Here is a 15,785-nt window from a genome sequence, read left to right on the forward strand (position 1 = left end):
CAAGGTCCCCTGCCCTGGCCCTTCTCCCACTTCATCCTTACTTTTACATCTTCTGTTCTGTCTTGTTTATTTTCTGAAGATGAATGGAAAACTAGTATAGTTGTGTTATCACAGAAGTAGTGACTGGTTAGGCTGAAAAACAACATGTACTAATTTTTAATCAAGCCATTCAAAACTAAGTTGTTGGAGAGAGAGGCTTGCTTTTTAAAGCTTCACTCAGTGAGTTAAAGATGGAGAGGACTTTTCATTTTATCATCACTAGTGTAAAAGAAAAATTATTTTTTAGATTTTTTTATGGAGTGGGGAGAGGTATGTACGTGGAAACTTTGTAGGACTGATACAGAGCATTATCGTTTTTCTCTACTGTCTTCACCAAGAAAAATGGGGTTTCTAGGTGCCTACCTTACATCCTCTAAGTCCCTTTCTCTCACCTTTACCACCTGAAAAATACTGTCCATGCAAATGTGTCAATAATTTTTGAACCTATTTTAAAATTTTATCAGTGATATCCCTCCCAATCTTTGTTGCAGCCCCCCAAAAAGGAACATGTGAACTACAGGACTTACCAAGAGAAAATGAAAGAGAAAAAAGCAGTGAAAGATGCTGATAAGGAAAAGGTTTGTGTGAAATTTTGTGTATAAAAAGGCAGCATGTAAGAGCTAGCCCAAGAGCCTGACATATAATGCCTCAGGCGCAGGAGGAGTGCCCGAGATTGACACCTGCTGCTCCCCATGGATTGGGTTCCTGGCTCCCACAGTACTAATCTTATTGGTGAAAGCTAGTTCTGTGCAGTATGAAGGGCACAGAGTTAATCTTGTGGTGGGTTTCATTGCCTCATCCTTTGAAGCTTATAGACTGATGACACAACATCAGCAGCGTTTGTTTTTTTTTATCCTTTTAAGATAAAAAAAATGGCCCTCAATTAAAGTTTGTTGCATGTTGTCTAACCACAGAGAGCCGGATCTTCAACTGCTTTTATATCAGCACAATTCCATCTAGGATCTTGCTCATTATTTAAAGCAAGGGTGAGGTTTCTGTTGCATCCATCCTCTAGCACAGCCCATCTGGCTCTGAGCCTACTCCCAGCCTTCTCCTGTAGGTGGGAGCAGGCTGTGGCATGGGTAATTGCTCTGGCAGCCGGTTTCCTGCCACCCTCTTTTCCAGGGACCTACTTCTCCTCCTCTGTCATGTGGCTCGAAGCACATCCACTGCATGACCAGACATGTTGAACCCTGTTATTTGACAGATACACTCAGCTGGGGGACAGGGCACACCTGCCTGGTGGCAAGTCCATCTTTTGACCCTAGGATCTGTCATATGCCCAAGGAGCAAGCCTCTGCTTCTGCACGTGGCAAGGACAGCTTGTTGGGCATGAGTGGGCTGTAAGGTGACAGGAAAGGCTCTCGGCACTCCTAGCAGTGACTCCACAATGTGTTGCATCACTTGTTCTGTCAGGTCTCCCAGCTGGCTTTAAGTGCCTGCTGCTCTGTGAAGCAAAGGCTATAGCGTGTTTTATGTGCAGGTGGTTGTTTAATGAACATGTTCTGTTTGTTATTTGTTCATTAAAATATGTATCTTTAAAAACAGGAACATAAGGGTGATTCTCTTAAGAAGAAGAAGAAAGAACAGAAGGAGAGGTGAGCTGTTTTTAAGGAGTTGACTTGCATAGTCTCCCCAGTGCATATCCCCTATGTAACTGTACCAGAAGTCATGCACATCATAGTGGAATGAACTTTTCCAAATGCAGAACTCCTCAAAAAATAGTGACATTGCTCTTTGTCTAGCAGTTTCAGAGGCTTTAGTTACACAGCTTAACTGAAAATATGTCAGTTCTGTCCCAACATGTCTAAGACTGCAGCTGGAGGTGAGATGGATGAAAATCCCTGTGTGCCGATGCAGCACTTACTCGGAGCATTTGCCCTAAGAAATAATTTCTGCAAAACACACGCTCCAGTATACAGGGGTTTGAAAGTGAGCTGACATTCTTAATCGTAGTGTAGCAGGTTCACTCTGTGCTCTTAATGTTCCTTCTCTGTCCAAAAATCTTTGTATTTCTAAACATTTAGAAATGTAAATCATGCTGTAATGTGCTGCAAATTTTGAATGTCTACGAAGATAAAATGTTCTGGGATCACTACTTGCTATGATCTGATACTCCTTAATACCAAACACTGACTGCATAAATAGGTGACATTTTTCACCATATTAAGCATTTTCATGTGTTTCTGCTTTTCTCTTAATTATTGTTTTTCCTCTTCCTATTTCAGGAAGGCCAAAAGGAAGAAATCAGTGCCTAGCATTTGGCCTGCCGGACAAGTTGGAAAATTCAGAGATGGGACCTTGATTCTGCAAAGCCGTGACATAAAGAAAATCAAATCATCCAAAGTTAGGAAATGAACTTAATGATAGAGTGAAATGGACAATATGCATAAGATAGAATTCATGTTGCTACCAACACAGACTTACAGAGCCTCTCGCCTTCCCACCATGCCCTAATTTTTTAAATTTTGTCGTTGCAGCATTTTCTATGTTCCATTCTGCCTTGGGAAGAATATGAGAATTTACCATTTTATAAATAAAAATGAGAGTTTTTATTAAGAAGGTCACACAGTCTATTTTTATTAGTCAATACATGTCAAAACAAACATTTCACTTTCTAGAATCAGCTTATTGGCTGTAAGTAAAATATTCATTTAATCCATTAACTAATGGATTAAAATATATATCTCTTTCATATGGAAGGAATATGGAAAAAGCAATACCTTACTCACTCTGAACCTGAAGTAGGTGGTCTTCAAACATTTATCGAACATAAATTTGTTTCTATATTTTTATGGATTGTTAGGGGCTAGTGGAACTGCACAAGAGTCTTCTTGTCCAGCAAAACCTCAAGATTTCAAAATTACCTGCTTTGGAATGAAAATAATATTTTTCTGAAGTTTTGTCACAGTAGGAGTTACACACTCAACATCTGCAGAGATCTCCAAATAAGCAGTTTCAAATAGTGTTTTGGTGGCTTGGATGGTTTGTTTTTAAAAACAAAACCATGTAAGACTAAGCCAAAAGAGGCATAGACACTCTATAGCTGCTGGTTGTTCCTAGTAACTCGTGTTTGTTTTGTTGAGTGTCCCTGTGCCTCTAAGGCTTTTCTATGAAATCTTTGTCGAAACTGAAGTTTTGATGCTATTTGGATTTCAGCAGTTTGGTGTTTCTGGAAGAACAGGTTTTGTCTTCTGTAGCTAAATATTTTTTAGGGTATTTTTGTTTTTAAGGTGGTGTATCCTTTAGAACTGGCAATGGTTAGCGACCTTCCAAACTGAAAGAAACTTCTGGGTGTACCAGTACCCCTGTGGGCTGGGAGCCTGAGCTAGGTGATCTCTAACCCTGAGTGAGCAGTGAGGTCTGTGTCAGCTTGCAGCCAGCAAATAGAACAGCAGCATCAGAGGCTGTCCCTGTCACAGGATGGGAAAGTGTTCTGGGGTAGGGAGGGCCACACCACAGAAAGGGATGCTTTCTGGCATGCTCCTTCCCTCACATCTTCCACCTTACTGAAGGTCCTGGAAAAGTGCTCTGCCACCACAGAGAGGACTAAAAGGAGGGAGAGAGCCTGTAAGGATCAAGAGGCAGGTAAAAAGTGGAAGGGAGTGTTTCTGAAGCCGTGTGGGAAGAGGAGGGTTGTGCAGAGTTGGGTTGCTAAATGCTGTTATCACATTTCATAATTGCATAATTTGATTTCTTGTTATTCATATTGCTTGCAGATTCAAACTGGAATTAACAATCATATCTGATTACAGACTTAGTGTCTTATTTCACATTATAGAAATGTCAAATCACCATGGCGTGTGAAGGTGTAGTCACTAAGAAGAATTGAGTACAGAGCATCAAGACTTGTTGCGGCAACAGGTGGGCCTTCGATGTTGTGGGATAACCTGTATTTTTTAATTCCTTTTTAATCCTTGAGCTTAGTTTTCACTGCTCACTTCTTGACGAAGTTTTGTTCAGCTGTTTGCGTATAATGTGTTGTGGGACTTTATGTTCTCAGTCAGCTTAGGTAAGTTAAAGGGTTTACTTTCCACCTCTACAGCTCCCAAAAGCTGTTTGGGAGTGAACCTTGGTCAGAATGGGGTGTCTGATTTTGCAGTCCTGGTCTCAAGCTTGTAAGCTCTGTAAAAAAGTGATGAAAAAAATCAGTTCTTAAAAGGCTGAAAACTGAAATGCTGAGTAGATAGCGGAACATAAAGGTTTTCGAGGGAAGAAAACAAAAAGTTTATTCAAAGTGTTGCATCTTCACACTCGTTTATGGTGTTGGTGTGTATGCATTATGAAAGCTTTGTTACATGGCGATAGGTTGCTTATTTATATCAAGTCTCCAAGGTGATTTGAGCTGGCCATGCTACATTCTTGTAGGATGCTGTTGTCAGGTAAGCATGGTACTTCTAGTCCTGTTTTGTTACTAGATGCATCAATCACATCTGGCAAATAAAACTGTTTAGAGCCTGTTATGCACCAGCGTTTTCCTGGGCTGGCGTGTGCTGGTATGTAAGCATATGCAGAGTATGTAAGTTTATGTTCAGGCAGTAAGCTCCGTTGGTTTCTAAGCACATGCTTATACACGGATGCCAATGTTGACTGAATAACTGATTATGGGAAAGGGGGGAGCAGGGCCCATCTTATTTTGCCCTCTACTTGCAGTTGCATACAGGAATGAAGTACAAAGGAAGAACAGAAGGATTTTTCCTTATCTGCTTTCTCTTGCATGCCTTTTCCTACAACCGTTATCCTTATTCCCTGTTTCCCTATATGCTAAAGCCATTGTGATTATCTTTTCTCCCAGTCAAACCCCTTTCCATAAAGGTGTTGATGCCAGGTGGTTGTCTCTTGCAGGAGAAAAAAAGAAAAGGTGTGATAGATGGTGTCTCCACACTGTCATCTGTAGTTACTCCTGATTGTTTTGACTGGGTTCCTGTTTCTTACCCTGGTGCTGCTGTGTCACTGTTATCACCATGCTTTATTCTGCTTTTTTAGCAGACATCTGTAAAGGTTGTGTGGCCTCAATGACTGTTTTTTTGCAGGGGCTGTGTGCTGCCTCTGTAGCATTGCTCAGTCTCTCACGAGCCGTCAGCTTGATAGAGGTGTGCAGCTTCAAGATGGCAGGTCATTTTAAACCATCTCACAAAGTTTTTGTCTCCCCTGCTCTGACAAGCTTTCTGCCCATTTTGACTTTTACCCAAAGGGCTTTCCAGTCAGATCCTAGTGGTGTCACAGTTCTTTCAGGCTCTGCTTACTCCAGCGTCAGAAATTTCTGGAGTCTGGGAAATCACCCGAAGTGTCTTAGGTGGGATGCAACTAAATAATAGATCCCCTATAACCAAAGTGAGCCAGAACTAATGGAGTGGTACTGGGAAAGAGAGGTGTTTCATGCCACTGAATCCAGGGTATGTCTGAAGTTAAGGCACAGGTGGAGGGAGGAGTGAGGGAGGACTCTTGGGTTTCTCCAGCTACTGGATTGTTCTTGATTGTGGTAACAAAGCAGGTACGGACAGTTAGAGTTAGGCATGCATTCTACATGAGTGCCTCATTTACATTATGGCGTAATATTTTTTATAATAATCAGGAATAATAAATACAGTACTAATGCTGAATTTGTTGGCAATGTTATAAGAATTTATTTAGAAACTGTAAAACAGCATAAACTTATACATCAGGTTTTCCAAAAGGGGAATAATAATAATACACAAAGTTTTAGTTGGACCAAAAGACAGAAAGCAGTTTGTTTCTAATTCAAAAAATACAAACATTTGCTACAGGTACAAAATTATAAAAAGTTTGTATTTTCCTTTTGATCTGGCGATAGACACATATAGCAGAGATGTATATTTCACCAGCTCCAAATTAAGATAAGCTATGGGAAATGACAGTAACAAAAAAAAGGGTTGTAGTTAAAAAGAAAACACAGAAACAACTTCTTGTCTTTCATTTAACCAGAAGTGAACACCATTATCTTATTCCTTTGCACTTTTTTGGTTGCCAACATTTAAATTAGTGTTATTCATGCTTCATATGACAATCAGAAATAACAGCAGGTTTACCTCATGCATTTATTTTTAATATTCATCACATAATGTCTTCTCACCATGCTACCTGGAAAGGTTAGTGTTTTTATTGACAACATTTAAGGGAGGTGGAGGATGATGGAATGCAATCAGGATCTGGGAATATTTCTACCTACTGCTTCATAAGAATATGTTAGAAACCCTCCAATTAGCATAAAAAATAATTTTGTAATTAATTCTGCTTGGAACTGTTTGCAATAACAAATGTAACAAAAAGGTCATTTAACAGAAAGGGAAAATGCTGCTGAGTGTCTCTGTCAGTGGAACACAAGTCTATCTCCTGTGTTGTGCAAAGATGCAGGAGCCCTACACATTCAGTCTCTGAGGTTTGTATATGGGCTCCTGCACCTCAGAAGACCAAGTGCATCTGATTTATGGCAAATTTGTGCTTCAGGCTGCTGCTCCACCTGGCTGTGTGTGTGCAGCATTCAGTAGAGCTGGGCAGAGGAATCACCAGAAATGTTGTCAGTAAAAACTAGAAGCAGCTCACTTTTTTATTAAAAAACAACAACAAAAAAAAGACTCCATCTTTGCCTGGTAATTTTCAGTGACAAGTGCCCTTTACATTTGCTACATGGTTGATCTGATACTGTAATCTCCCTTACAAAGTTGATCTAGCCAAGATGCTTGATGTTTTTGTATTGTCTTCCGTGGTTCAAAGTTGAATTCTTGATTTTGCTATTTAAGCAGGATGCTGCGAAGCTGGTAAGGCCTGAGATAAGGTATAACAACTCTCATAACTCATCTTTCTGTTTGTGAGCAAAGGGCATACTAGATGGCACTAGAAAGCTGCTGTCACCAGGTTGTGGAATTTTGCATCCCTTCTCATCCCTTCCGGTAATCCGAATTATGCACTACCTCTTGTTGGCAGTTGCAAACATGGTGTTTTTCATACAGTGGTAGTGGCAGCTTAGCCTTGATCTCATCTCTCTTACCTTGTTTAAGAAATATTGTCATGTAAGAAAGAAAAAAAAAAGCTGCATCTTGCTCCAGAACAACTCAGAAACCAGAGTATTAGGTGCTCTCTGCTACCTTTGCTAACTATATTTTGAGAAAAAAAAAACCCAAAAACAAAACAAAACCCAACTTGCACAGCACTACCACAGAACTCTATCTCCAGCCAAGAACAAACTACAGCAATACACTATTATGGCAATATTTACAACATGATGGAACATTATGCATATAATAAATTACATTTAATACTTTTCCTCTTAAACTCTGATATATGTAAGCTCATGCTTATTTTATTTATTTTGTTCAGTCCAATATATTTTCTTCTATGTATCTGAAGTGCATAGGCAACATAGGAGGTGACAGTGCTGTCTGCCTATCTTTTTCTGTTTTTAGAAGCCAAATTGCTTTCCAAATTCATGATACATCACAGTATACTACTGTCCTCACTGACATACAAATTTATTTATAGCACATACCTTTCCACAGCAGAAGGAACAAGGGATTGTCAGCTACATCTGTGCTTATATTGACATTAAGTCTTAGTAGGAGAACTTCTTGTGAGCTCTTTTTGAGTTGATGAGGGAAAAGGGAGTGGAAATTTTGTAGCATTGCATGCCTTGGGAAGTCTGAGAGTGCTGGCACACTACTTCTGTTTGTTCCCACTGAAGTTGATGGAAATTTGCAGAGGAAAGAGCCAGGAAGCAAGCTCACAAAGGCTAAGGTTGGGGTTCACAGGGACAGGTGAAAACTGAGAGTCCTTTGTTGCTCTGCAGAACAGAAAGTTTACCTGCTCTATTTATGTTGTAGCTGTTCAGAGCTTCCAAATTTGTGTATGCAGAAGACAAGCTTTGTTATATTTATTAGGGGAGGGCTTGTTTGTGTTTTGGTGGGTTTTTTAAAACATTAAGTCAGTTTACAGCTACCCTGTGTGGGCTCTACTGTAGTGGATGGGATTCATCCCAGTGCAAAAGGCTTTGCTCTCCTGCTTGTAAGGAGCAGCCTGGCCTCTGGGAGCCAAAGAGTCCCATGAGAGGCAGCTTTGTGTATATCTAGGTGCCAGAAGAGCTTGGAGTCCCAGAGAGATGCAGAAATACTCTGAGGAATGAAAAGGAAGCAAGAGCATCCCAATTGGTCCCCTTGGAAATCTATGCTGCCCTTCAGCCCTCTGGGTTCTCCCTGGACAGTCAGCAACACAGTTTCTACAAGGACTAAAAGCTGACTCCCTCCTAAAGAAAGGATTTGGAGGAAACAAAAACTGGTATAAGAGATACTGTAGATGAAGAACGTGCAAACTTGCTGGGTTTATAATGAGATGGACCTTGGGGAAGTTACCTGCAAAGAAAGAAACTAACTAGCCTGAGCAGAGCAATAGGACTGTCCCACTTCTCCCCAACTGATGCTGTTCTGCAAAGGGAAAATTCTATTCTACCTATTATCAAATGACCACTGCCGTCCAGATACTCTGCGTAAATATTCACGTGTGGAATAATTAGTTTCCTACAGTAATTTTAATTACTTAAGCATTATTTCTGTTAATCAAACTATGAAAATTTATGCAGCTGAAGCCACAAACGTACACTCTATGAGGGTAATTGGTTTATTGCTACGGGCCATGCCAAAGGTAAGTCCTTGAATGTGTACACAACCAACACGCACAAACACGTTTACTTTTTGGCCTAGGGTAAATTAGTCTTACTAATGCAGGTAGCCTACTGTAACTGTATTCCTTTTATTTTATTTGCATTTCTGCTAGGTTAAAAGGAGACTATAATGGTAACTAATCTGTTCCCTACTTTTACGATGTTCGAATGCATAGAGGGTAAAAAAAGCTTCTCTACTGCTCTGAAGCACATCCTACCTATTGTCCGTATTTTCATTAGAAATTAATAACGTGTCACTCAGTGTGTTCTCCCCGAGGTAAAATATACCAGGAACTGATACCAAAGCAACTATGAAAACCAAAACTGAGTACTGCAAACGCTTCTAAAACCCATTCAGAATTAATTTTATATATCTAGCAGTGGTTGAAGATTGGAAAGGTGTAAATTCATGTGAGTTTCCTTTACAGAAGTTGGGAGTAAAGACAAAGGTTCAGTCCCAATACAAACAATGCCTTCTTGCTTTTAATACATGTGAAGGTAGAGTGCCTTCCATATTCAAATTATCACAGGATGTTTCCCAATATAAAAAACTATGTGCAATTTATGTACAGTATTCCCATACACTACTCTGACTGGCAATACTCAAAGCCAACACTATGATTACAACTGTTACGTTCATAGAAGAGCACACTCAAGAGGAAATTCGGGGTCTGGTAGTGTTCTAGCTGAGGTAGGTTAAAACAGACCTGCTAATTAGAAAATCTTGCATGAGTTCGTATGGTATTGAATGAAACCGAAGATTATAACACAGTTGGTCTCTGATATTCTTTACAAAACCAAGACCAGCATAGCACAGTTATTCTATTCTCTACAAGTTTACTAATACAATCCATTCCAGACTTTGAAGAAAGTACTGTTACTTTCTCACTTAAAAGCATATGTTATTCTTCTCCATAGTTGGTTTTACTATTTCAGTCTTGACGTTGCTGAAGGTACCCTGCTGTTCTGCAGGAGAGGTGGGCTACAGGGTGCTTGGTTGGTTACAGGCAACAGGATGGCAGACTGGTTTTTGTCTGTGCAATAGCCCAGGACTGTTCTGTTCTGGGCTACCTTTCCCTTCCCGCAATGGCTTTGAAGTGGGATGACCGTGTGCTCTGCCGCGGGGCAGCGTTGCCATCGCTCAGCACTACCTGAGTGATGTGCTCCATACAGGGACCTGCAGCAGGATGCCTGGGGGCTGGCAGGCTGCCCGAGGGCAGGCCTGGGCCATTTGTCCTGTGGCTGTGCTTTAATACAAGGCAGTAAGCTGGATTTTGGTTAGAATATTTGTTTTCAGGTTTGATAATTACATGCCTGATAACGTGTGCGTGCGTACATGTATGCTTCAAGAGGAAAATTTGTATAAGCAGCAGGATTTAAAAAACTGAAATAGAACGTTGACGGGATTTAAGAGTTTATGTTTCTCTTGTTTGATAGCACCACACTTACATAGGATACAATGACAGAGTCCAAGATATCATGAGCTCATCCAGTCTGCTGCATCTTGTCCTCACGCATTGCCATTATACACACACACACTTGCATAAGTTAACTGGGTTCAGAAAAAGCACACAGGCAAATCAGTGTATTTTCTGACAACTGCAGGCAGGTGACAGTGCCATGGCTGTGGGAAAAGTTCACTATCTCTAGTTGTCACAGACTCCAGTTGTCATGGGCAGCACCTGAAATGACTGCTTGTTTTCATGGGAGATGCCAGGCACAGGTAAGTCTTGCAAAAGATTTATGTCCCAATCCAGAAAAATTCTTAGGGACAGGTTTTGCATTAATGCTAGGATTCTCTCTCAAGTGCTTTATTAGGATCAAGACATTAATTAGCTCACAGTAATCTAATAGAAAATTAAGGCTTCTGATCTCAAAGCTACATTGGAACTACAGCTGCCTAGGGCTTATCAGGATCAAGGCTGGAAAGCAGCATTTTTCAACATGGGAGACTTTGCGTGTGCCATATTTAAATAAATTTCTTATTGATTCAGTTGAAAGGAATCTCCCCTGCATTGTTTTTCATGAGTTGTGCTGATAACCACAATCAAATCTGCTGGATATGACAGTCTCCACAGTCACGCCTAAATAACCAACACTAAAATGTCATCAAGGATGTTTTTCTCTCTATTTTTTGTATCTGATTTCTGCATGCATCATGGCGTTAGCTAAAATGAGCGCAACTATTTCATGGCAGTGTTTGGAAACCAATCCTATTCTTTTCACAGATAATGAGGTAAGTTCTGCCACAGACTTCTAGAGGGACATTATCCCATAGCTTACTGCAGTCTAGAGCCAGAAGGAATAATTAATGGTCTTTTGAGCCCCTGAATATAATTGACAACCAGGAATTCTTGAGCATACAGCCTCCACTTCAGCTGTCAAAACATATGCTTTCTTGATTTAAGGACTTCAGGTGGCAAGGGAATCCAGTTCACCTACTGGTAAATTGCTCCAACATCCATTGCCCCTCAGTCTTACCCATTTTTTCCAGCATCACTAATATTTAAGCATAAATCCAGCCATGAGAGGGAAAATACACTCATTTAACTTTTTTTTGTGTGTTTGCGTGTGTGTGCACGAGTATACATATGTGTGCAATGCATTGTAGATATGTTCAGGTACACATCTTCAGTTGAGTGCCAGTTCAGCGGATGTGCTTGCTATGGCTGTTAAATTAAAAAAGGGAGTGGTCTAGTTGTAACCAGCTGATTATTTGGTGAGCAACATGCCGCACAGTGTTTTAAGTCAAGGAAAAGAATGCTTTTTTGCTGACTTACTGAGAAGTGCCAAAACACACTGAGAAAGCTTAGAGAGTCCAACACAGTGTCAGGCGGGGGCTTCATTAGTTGTTGGGCAGCTTGGTCTGTTTTACACATTGTGGCACCTCCAATCCTGTGTGCAGAGTCACCTGCACAAAGAAGAAATAAGAAGAATGTAGATTCAAAGTGGGACATCCTCAGCAGAGAGCATTCATGAAGGCAAAGTGCAGACAAATGACAGGGGAAAGGCTGTGGGACTTCAGGGCCAAGTTTAAGTCAAGAATATTAATGCAGATGATATCCAGCCCCTGAAATAAACCAATCTCCTTCCCCCTTCCCTCCTGAACACCTTGGGACCTAGAAGCCAGGTGTCTGTCTTTTCCCTAATCTAGCCACCAGTTGTAGGTCTCCAGCAGTGCTGCTTGCTAGACACAGGGTGTGAAAGGGACCTCAAGTACTTCAGGACAGATATCACACAGTGGAGCTCATGTACTAAATATAAGAAAATCTTTTTATCTTTTCTGTCCTGGCAGAACAGAGCACAGGATATTTTAGTGCTCCTTCTATTACTCGACATATCTACAAGGTCAGAGTTTCCACACAGATGGACCAGAGCACCATTCAACAGCAAACACAAGCTTAGTTTCAGAGTTTTCCCCTGCCCCCTCATCAGCCATGCTCTGCCTTAATTCAGTTGTGGTAAGAAATGTAAGCCAGGTACTTAAAGGATGTAGTAGCTAAAACTGAAGATAGGCTATGAGTAAAAATCTGTGAGGTGAGGTGCCTAGAGAAGTGCCCCTGTCATCCACGTTGGTGCATCAAATTAAATAAAGCCGAGAAAGTTTCTTGAAAGATTTGGATGCCACCAATAAAAAATGCTGGAAGTTCATGTACTAATAAGGTCATGTGAGGTTTCTGATTTCAGTTTGAGTGCTTTAAATGATGAGTGTTCCACCCTGGCTGCATTGGTCCTGCCTGACCTAAGCTGACCTCCTTCAGTCTTCAGGCTCCTGGATGTTTCCATAGGTTCTTCCTTATACCACACCCCGTTTCTAGCCGTATGCAGTGGTCTTGAAGTAAAAACGCATTATATTTAAAGATAGTTCCTCTAAGAGGAAAACCTCCTGTGAACAGAGAGCAGGAATGATGGCAGACTGGTTCTTCTCTGCACTAATTCTCTGACCTATGTTGCCTTGGCTCTCCTTACTGCTCTGCTGCTCCTGTTTCAGTCCTTTGCCAATGTTAATTATCTCTAAAGATAAGATCTAAGAGGAATTGGGATACACATGTTTTTTAGTCAAACTGGCAGAGGAAATGTTAGTGATGCTACTTTCCAAGCAGAGTGTTGCAGGAAAATAAGAGCAGGAATTAGTGGAGTAGTGTGCAGATACTTTTACTTGGTTTTATAGCGCTACTCCTCGCATTGGTCAGGCAAGGCAGAAGGTCAAATGCAGTCCAAAAAGTAGTAGTAGCCGAGGTGTAAGACTGAGAAGGAAAGAGCCCCTATCCATACTGACTACCTACAAATGCTGTTGTCAGCTCCAGCAGCTGTTATGCTGGCAGCATACATTCTTCTTTAGGTGAAAAGGGTAAGTGGGACTGGACTGCAGAGGACTTACCTGGACATTTCGATTGAGGCTCAATGCAGGCATGAAGACGCCCTCGATGTTTTCAAATGCTGGAGGTCCTTGCTGCTGCCCATTTATGTAAAAGGTTAGGTTGTGCTTGTTCAGATCCAGGAGAACACCAACAGTGGCACCTTTAGAAACTCCTCCTTCAGTCCTAAGGTACAAAGGGACCACACTGTTGGTGAAGGCAGAGGTCCCCATTGCTGTTGCTCTCCCTAGGACAAGTCTTACTAAGCAAAGGGAGAGTGGGGCAGCACAGTGAAATGATTATCCCTGTGGCATTTGGCAATGACTGATCCATACCTTCACCTGAAACATATGCACCACATTCATGGGAGTTTAATGGGTGGATCCTAAAGAGAAATTAGATCCATCTCTCCTGCAACTCCAATTTAAGAGCTGAAAATGAGGTCTAGAACTAACGGGTCCACTCAGCTGAGATATGGGGAAGTGAGCCAGTGGGGACAGTAGTCCTGGAGACACAGCACGTCAGAGATATCCCTACTATAGTGGAGTGATGCACAGCAGGAAATGAAAAGTAGGAAGCTGGTTTCCTAGGTGTTAATTTCTAATCATTATGCCTGCTAACAGCTCAAGACCCAGACTTCAACTACTCACCTTGGCATGCTCCAAGGAGATCCAGATTTTCAGAGTCCAGGGAGCCAGCACAGTTGTAACAGACAGTGGTTTTGTGGATGAAGGGAAGGTGGGGATGGTTACAAATAAGTGTAGTTCCCAGAGAGACAAGGTGCTCAGCTATCAGACTGTTTCAAGTGGGAAAGTTGAGAGCTGTTTCAAGTGTGCAGGCATGGTTATTAATGCCACTGATAATTGGTTGTGTCAGGAGCAGCTGCTGAGATCTACTGTAGTATCAGAGCTTGCCAGGACAGACTCAGCCAGCCATTACATGCTTGAGTGATTTGACATTAATGCACTTTGACTTGGGGGTTAGTCAAACCCAGTATTGCTTTAAAGAACACAGAGTAAAAATATCTACTAGATATGCAGATTGGCCACAGGCACTGCTACTCTGCTAATATCATGGGGCTCTGCAATGGATTTACAGCCTGACACAATTTGTTCAGGGTAAATCAGATTTCAAGTAATTTGCAGGGGGAAAGGAAGCAGCTGTCTTTTGTCCCATGCACTTGCCTCAGGCACACAACATTCACAAGATTAATGTGATTTTAACATAAAATTTATCACAATAGGTAGGCAAAACATTAAAAAAATAGTGGGGGTAGGGATCAGAATGTGATTAGGAAGAATATAGTGCAGGGTAAGAAATTTTCCTCTTGTCCACTAGGTGTCATAAACTGTATTCCCTTAGACTACATGTGGCACGTGGCATTTCCTCTGAAGGTAATACTATTCTGATTTCTCCATTTAAAGCTCTTCAAACAGTAATAATATAGCTATGAATCGCAGATTGGCTTTGAGATGTGTTGGATTTCAAACTTCACCATTTTGAGGTTCTTTTGATTTGCTTTTTGTTCCTATGAGCACTAGTAGATTTCTCTTTAAGCTCTTCTCCACAACCACTAAGAAAATTTTCCATCAAAAGTTAAGATGCTTACTTCTCCTCAGTATCTCAGTATCTAGACTGTTTTTATTAAAAGAACTCAATTATAAACCTCATTACAAGACTGTGGGAAGCAAAAAATACTATGATCTGGAGCTATTTACAAAGAGATTACATTATTTTTTTTCTCTGTTTAGGATCTGCTTTGATTGTAGGACCCCACATTTTATATCCTACTTGATATAGATTTTATGACATCCTTTTAAATGACATTGATTCTCTTAGGGAAACAGAAACAGCAAATTTGCCTTTTTGATATTATGTTCTTTCCTATATGATAAGCTAATTTGTTTCTTGTGAGCTAATTAGCTGCATGCTGCACAATGACATTGAGTGACTCCTCTGCAGCCCCTGGGGACAGCCCCACTGAAGAGGAGATAGATGCTGCCTGCAGATTCCAGCCTAGGAAAGGGCAGTACCCAGCTGAAGCCCCTCCAGGAGCCACAGGGGCAGGGGCAGAGCAGAGGGATGGGGACCTTCTCCCTTCCTTGCTGCTCCAAATCGTGCAGGAATTCAGCAGGTAAATTGCCTCTTTCCTTGGCTGCCGTCTCCCCACAGTGAGTCTGACTCTGGCAGGACTAAGCAGGAACAGAGGCAAGCAGGAGCTCCTCACTGTGCTGCTGTGAGGGAGGATAGACCTTTTCTGAGGCTGAACAGCTGCTCTTACTGAGCACCCCACGCTTTCCTTGGGAAGAGGGCTTTGAGGACTCCAGTGCTTTTTGGACTGCTTTCATGGTCACTTTCTTTAGGAGGAGAGGAGGGAGAGTCAAGGTTCATGAGTAAAATTACGCAAGGCATTTCCTCACTTCTGTACACCATTTAGACAGGATTACGGATAATTTTTCTAATAATGCCTTTGTTGTGATAAAAGAAGCCAGCTAGCTCAAGAGACAAACTGATGTTGCTCTCTCCTGGTACACTTCTGTGGCAGCATGTATAAAAGCTGCTGCTTTACTGTAATGCATTTTTAAGACACTTAATGACAGTTAGACCATAGACCCCCAGTAATCTGCAGGCCATGAAAAGGAAAATACAACTTTTTTGTTACAACACTTCCTCAATAAATACTTAGCAATCATTAAATGATAATCCCATTCTGGAAA

General features: G+C 41.2%; 2 protein-coding genes across 5 annotated transcripts in view; one reads left to right on the forward strand and one right to left on the reverse strand.

Annotated features, from left to right (window-relative positions):
- The window catches only part of CUNH1orf131 (chromosome unknown C1orf131 homolog), a 7,944-nt gene extending 4,148 nt beyond the window's left edge, over positions 1-3,796 (forward strand). The window contains exons 5-7 of the mRNA XM_027721349.2: positions 531-617; positions 1,588-1,637; positions 2,268-3,796. Coding sequence (XP_027577150.2) covers positions 531-617; positions 1,588-1,637; positions 2,268-2,397 — 267 coding nt within the window. The 3' untranslated portion in view covers positions 2,398-3,796. The remainder of the gene's footprint in view (positions 1-530; positions 618-1,587; positions 1,638-2,267) is intronic.
- A 1,846-nt stretch (positions 3,797-5,642) lies between these two features.
- Positions 5,643-15,785, reverse strand: part of TRIM67 (tripartite motif containing 67) — a 45,389-nt gene continuing 35,246 nt past the window's right edge. For all 4 annotated transcript variants that reach the window (XM_027721392.2, XM_027721390.2, XM_039379502.1 and 1 more), the window contains exons 9-10: positions 13,092-13,254; positions 5,643-11,621 (exon numbers count right to left, since the gene is read on the reverse strand). In XM_027721392.2, the coding sequence (XP_027577193.1) occupies positions 11,556-11,621; positions 13,092-13,254 (229 nt within the window). In that variant the 3' untranslated portion in view covers positions 5,643-11,555. The remainder of the gene's footprint in view (positions 11,622-13,091; positions 13,255-15,785) is intronic.

Source organism: Pipra filicauda, unplaced genomic scaffold (assembly GCF_003945595.2).
Source record: "Pipra filicauda isolate LSUMZ 115617 unplaced genomic scaffold, ASM394559v2 scaffold16_size7369187_pilon, whole genome shotgun sequence".
In the NCBI taxonomy this organism is placed as follows: domain Eukaryota; kingdom Metazoa; phylum Chordata; class Aves; order Passeriformes; family Pipridae; genus Pipra; species Pipra filicauda.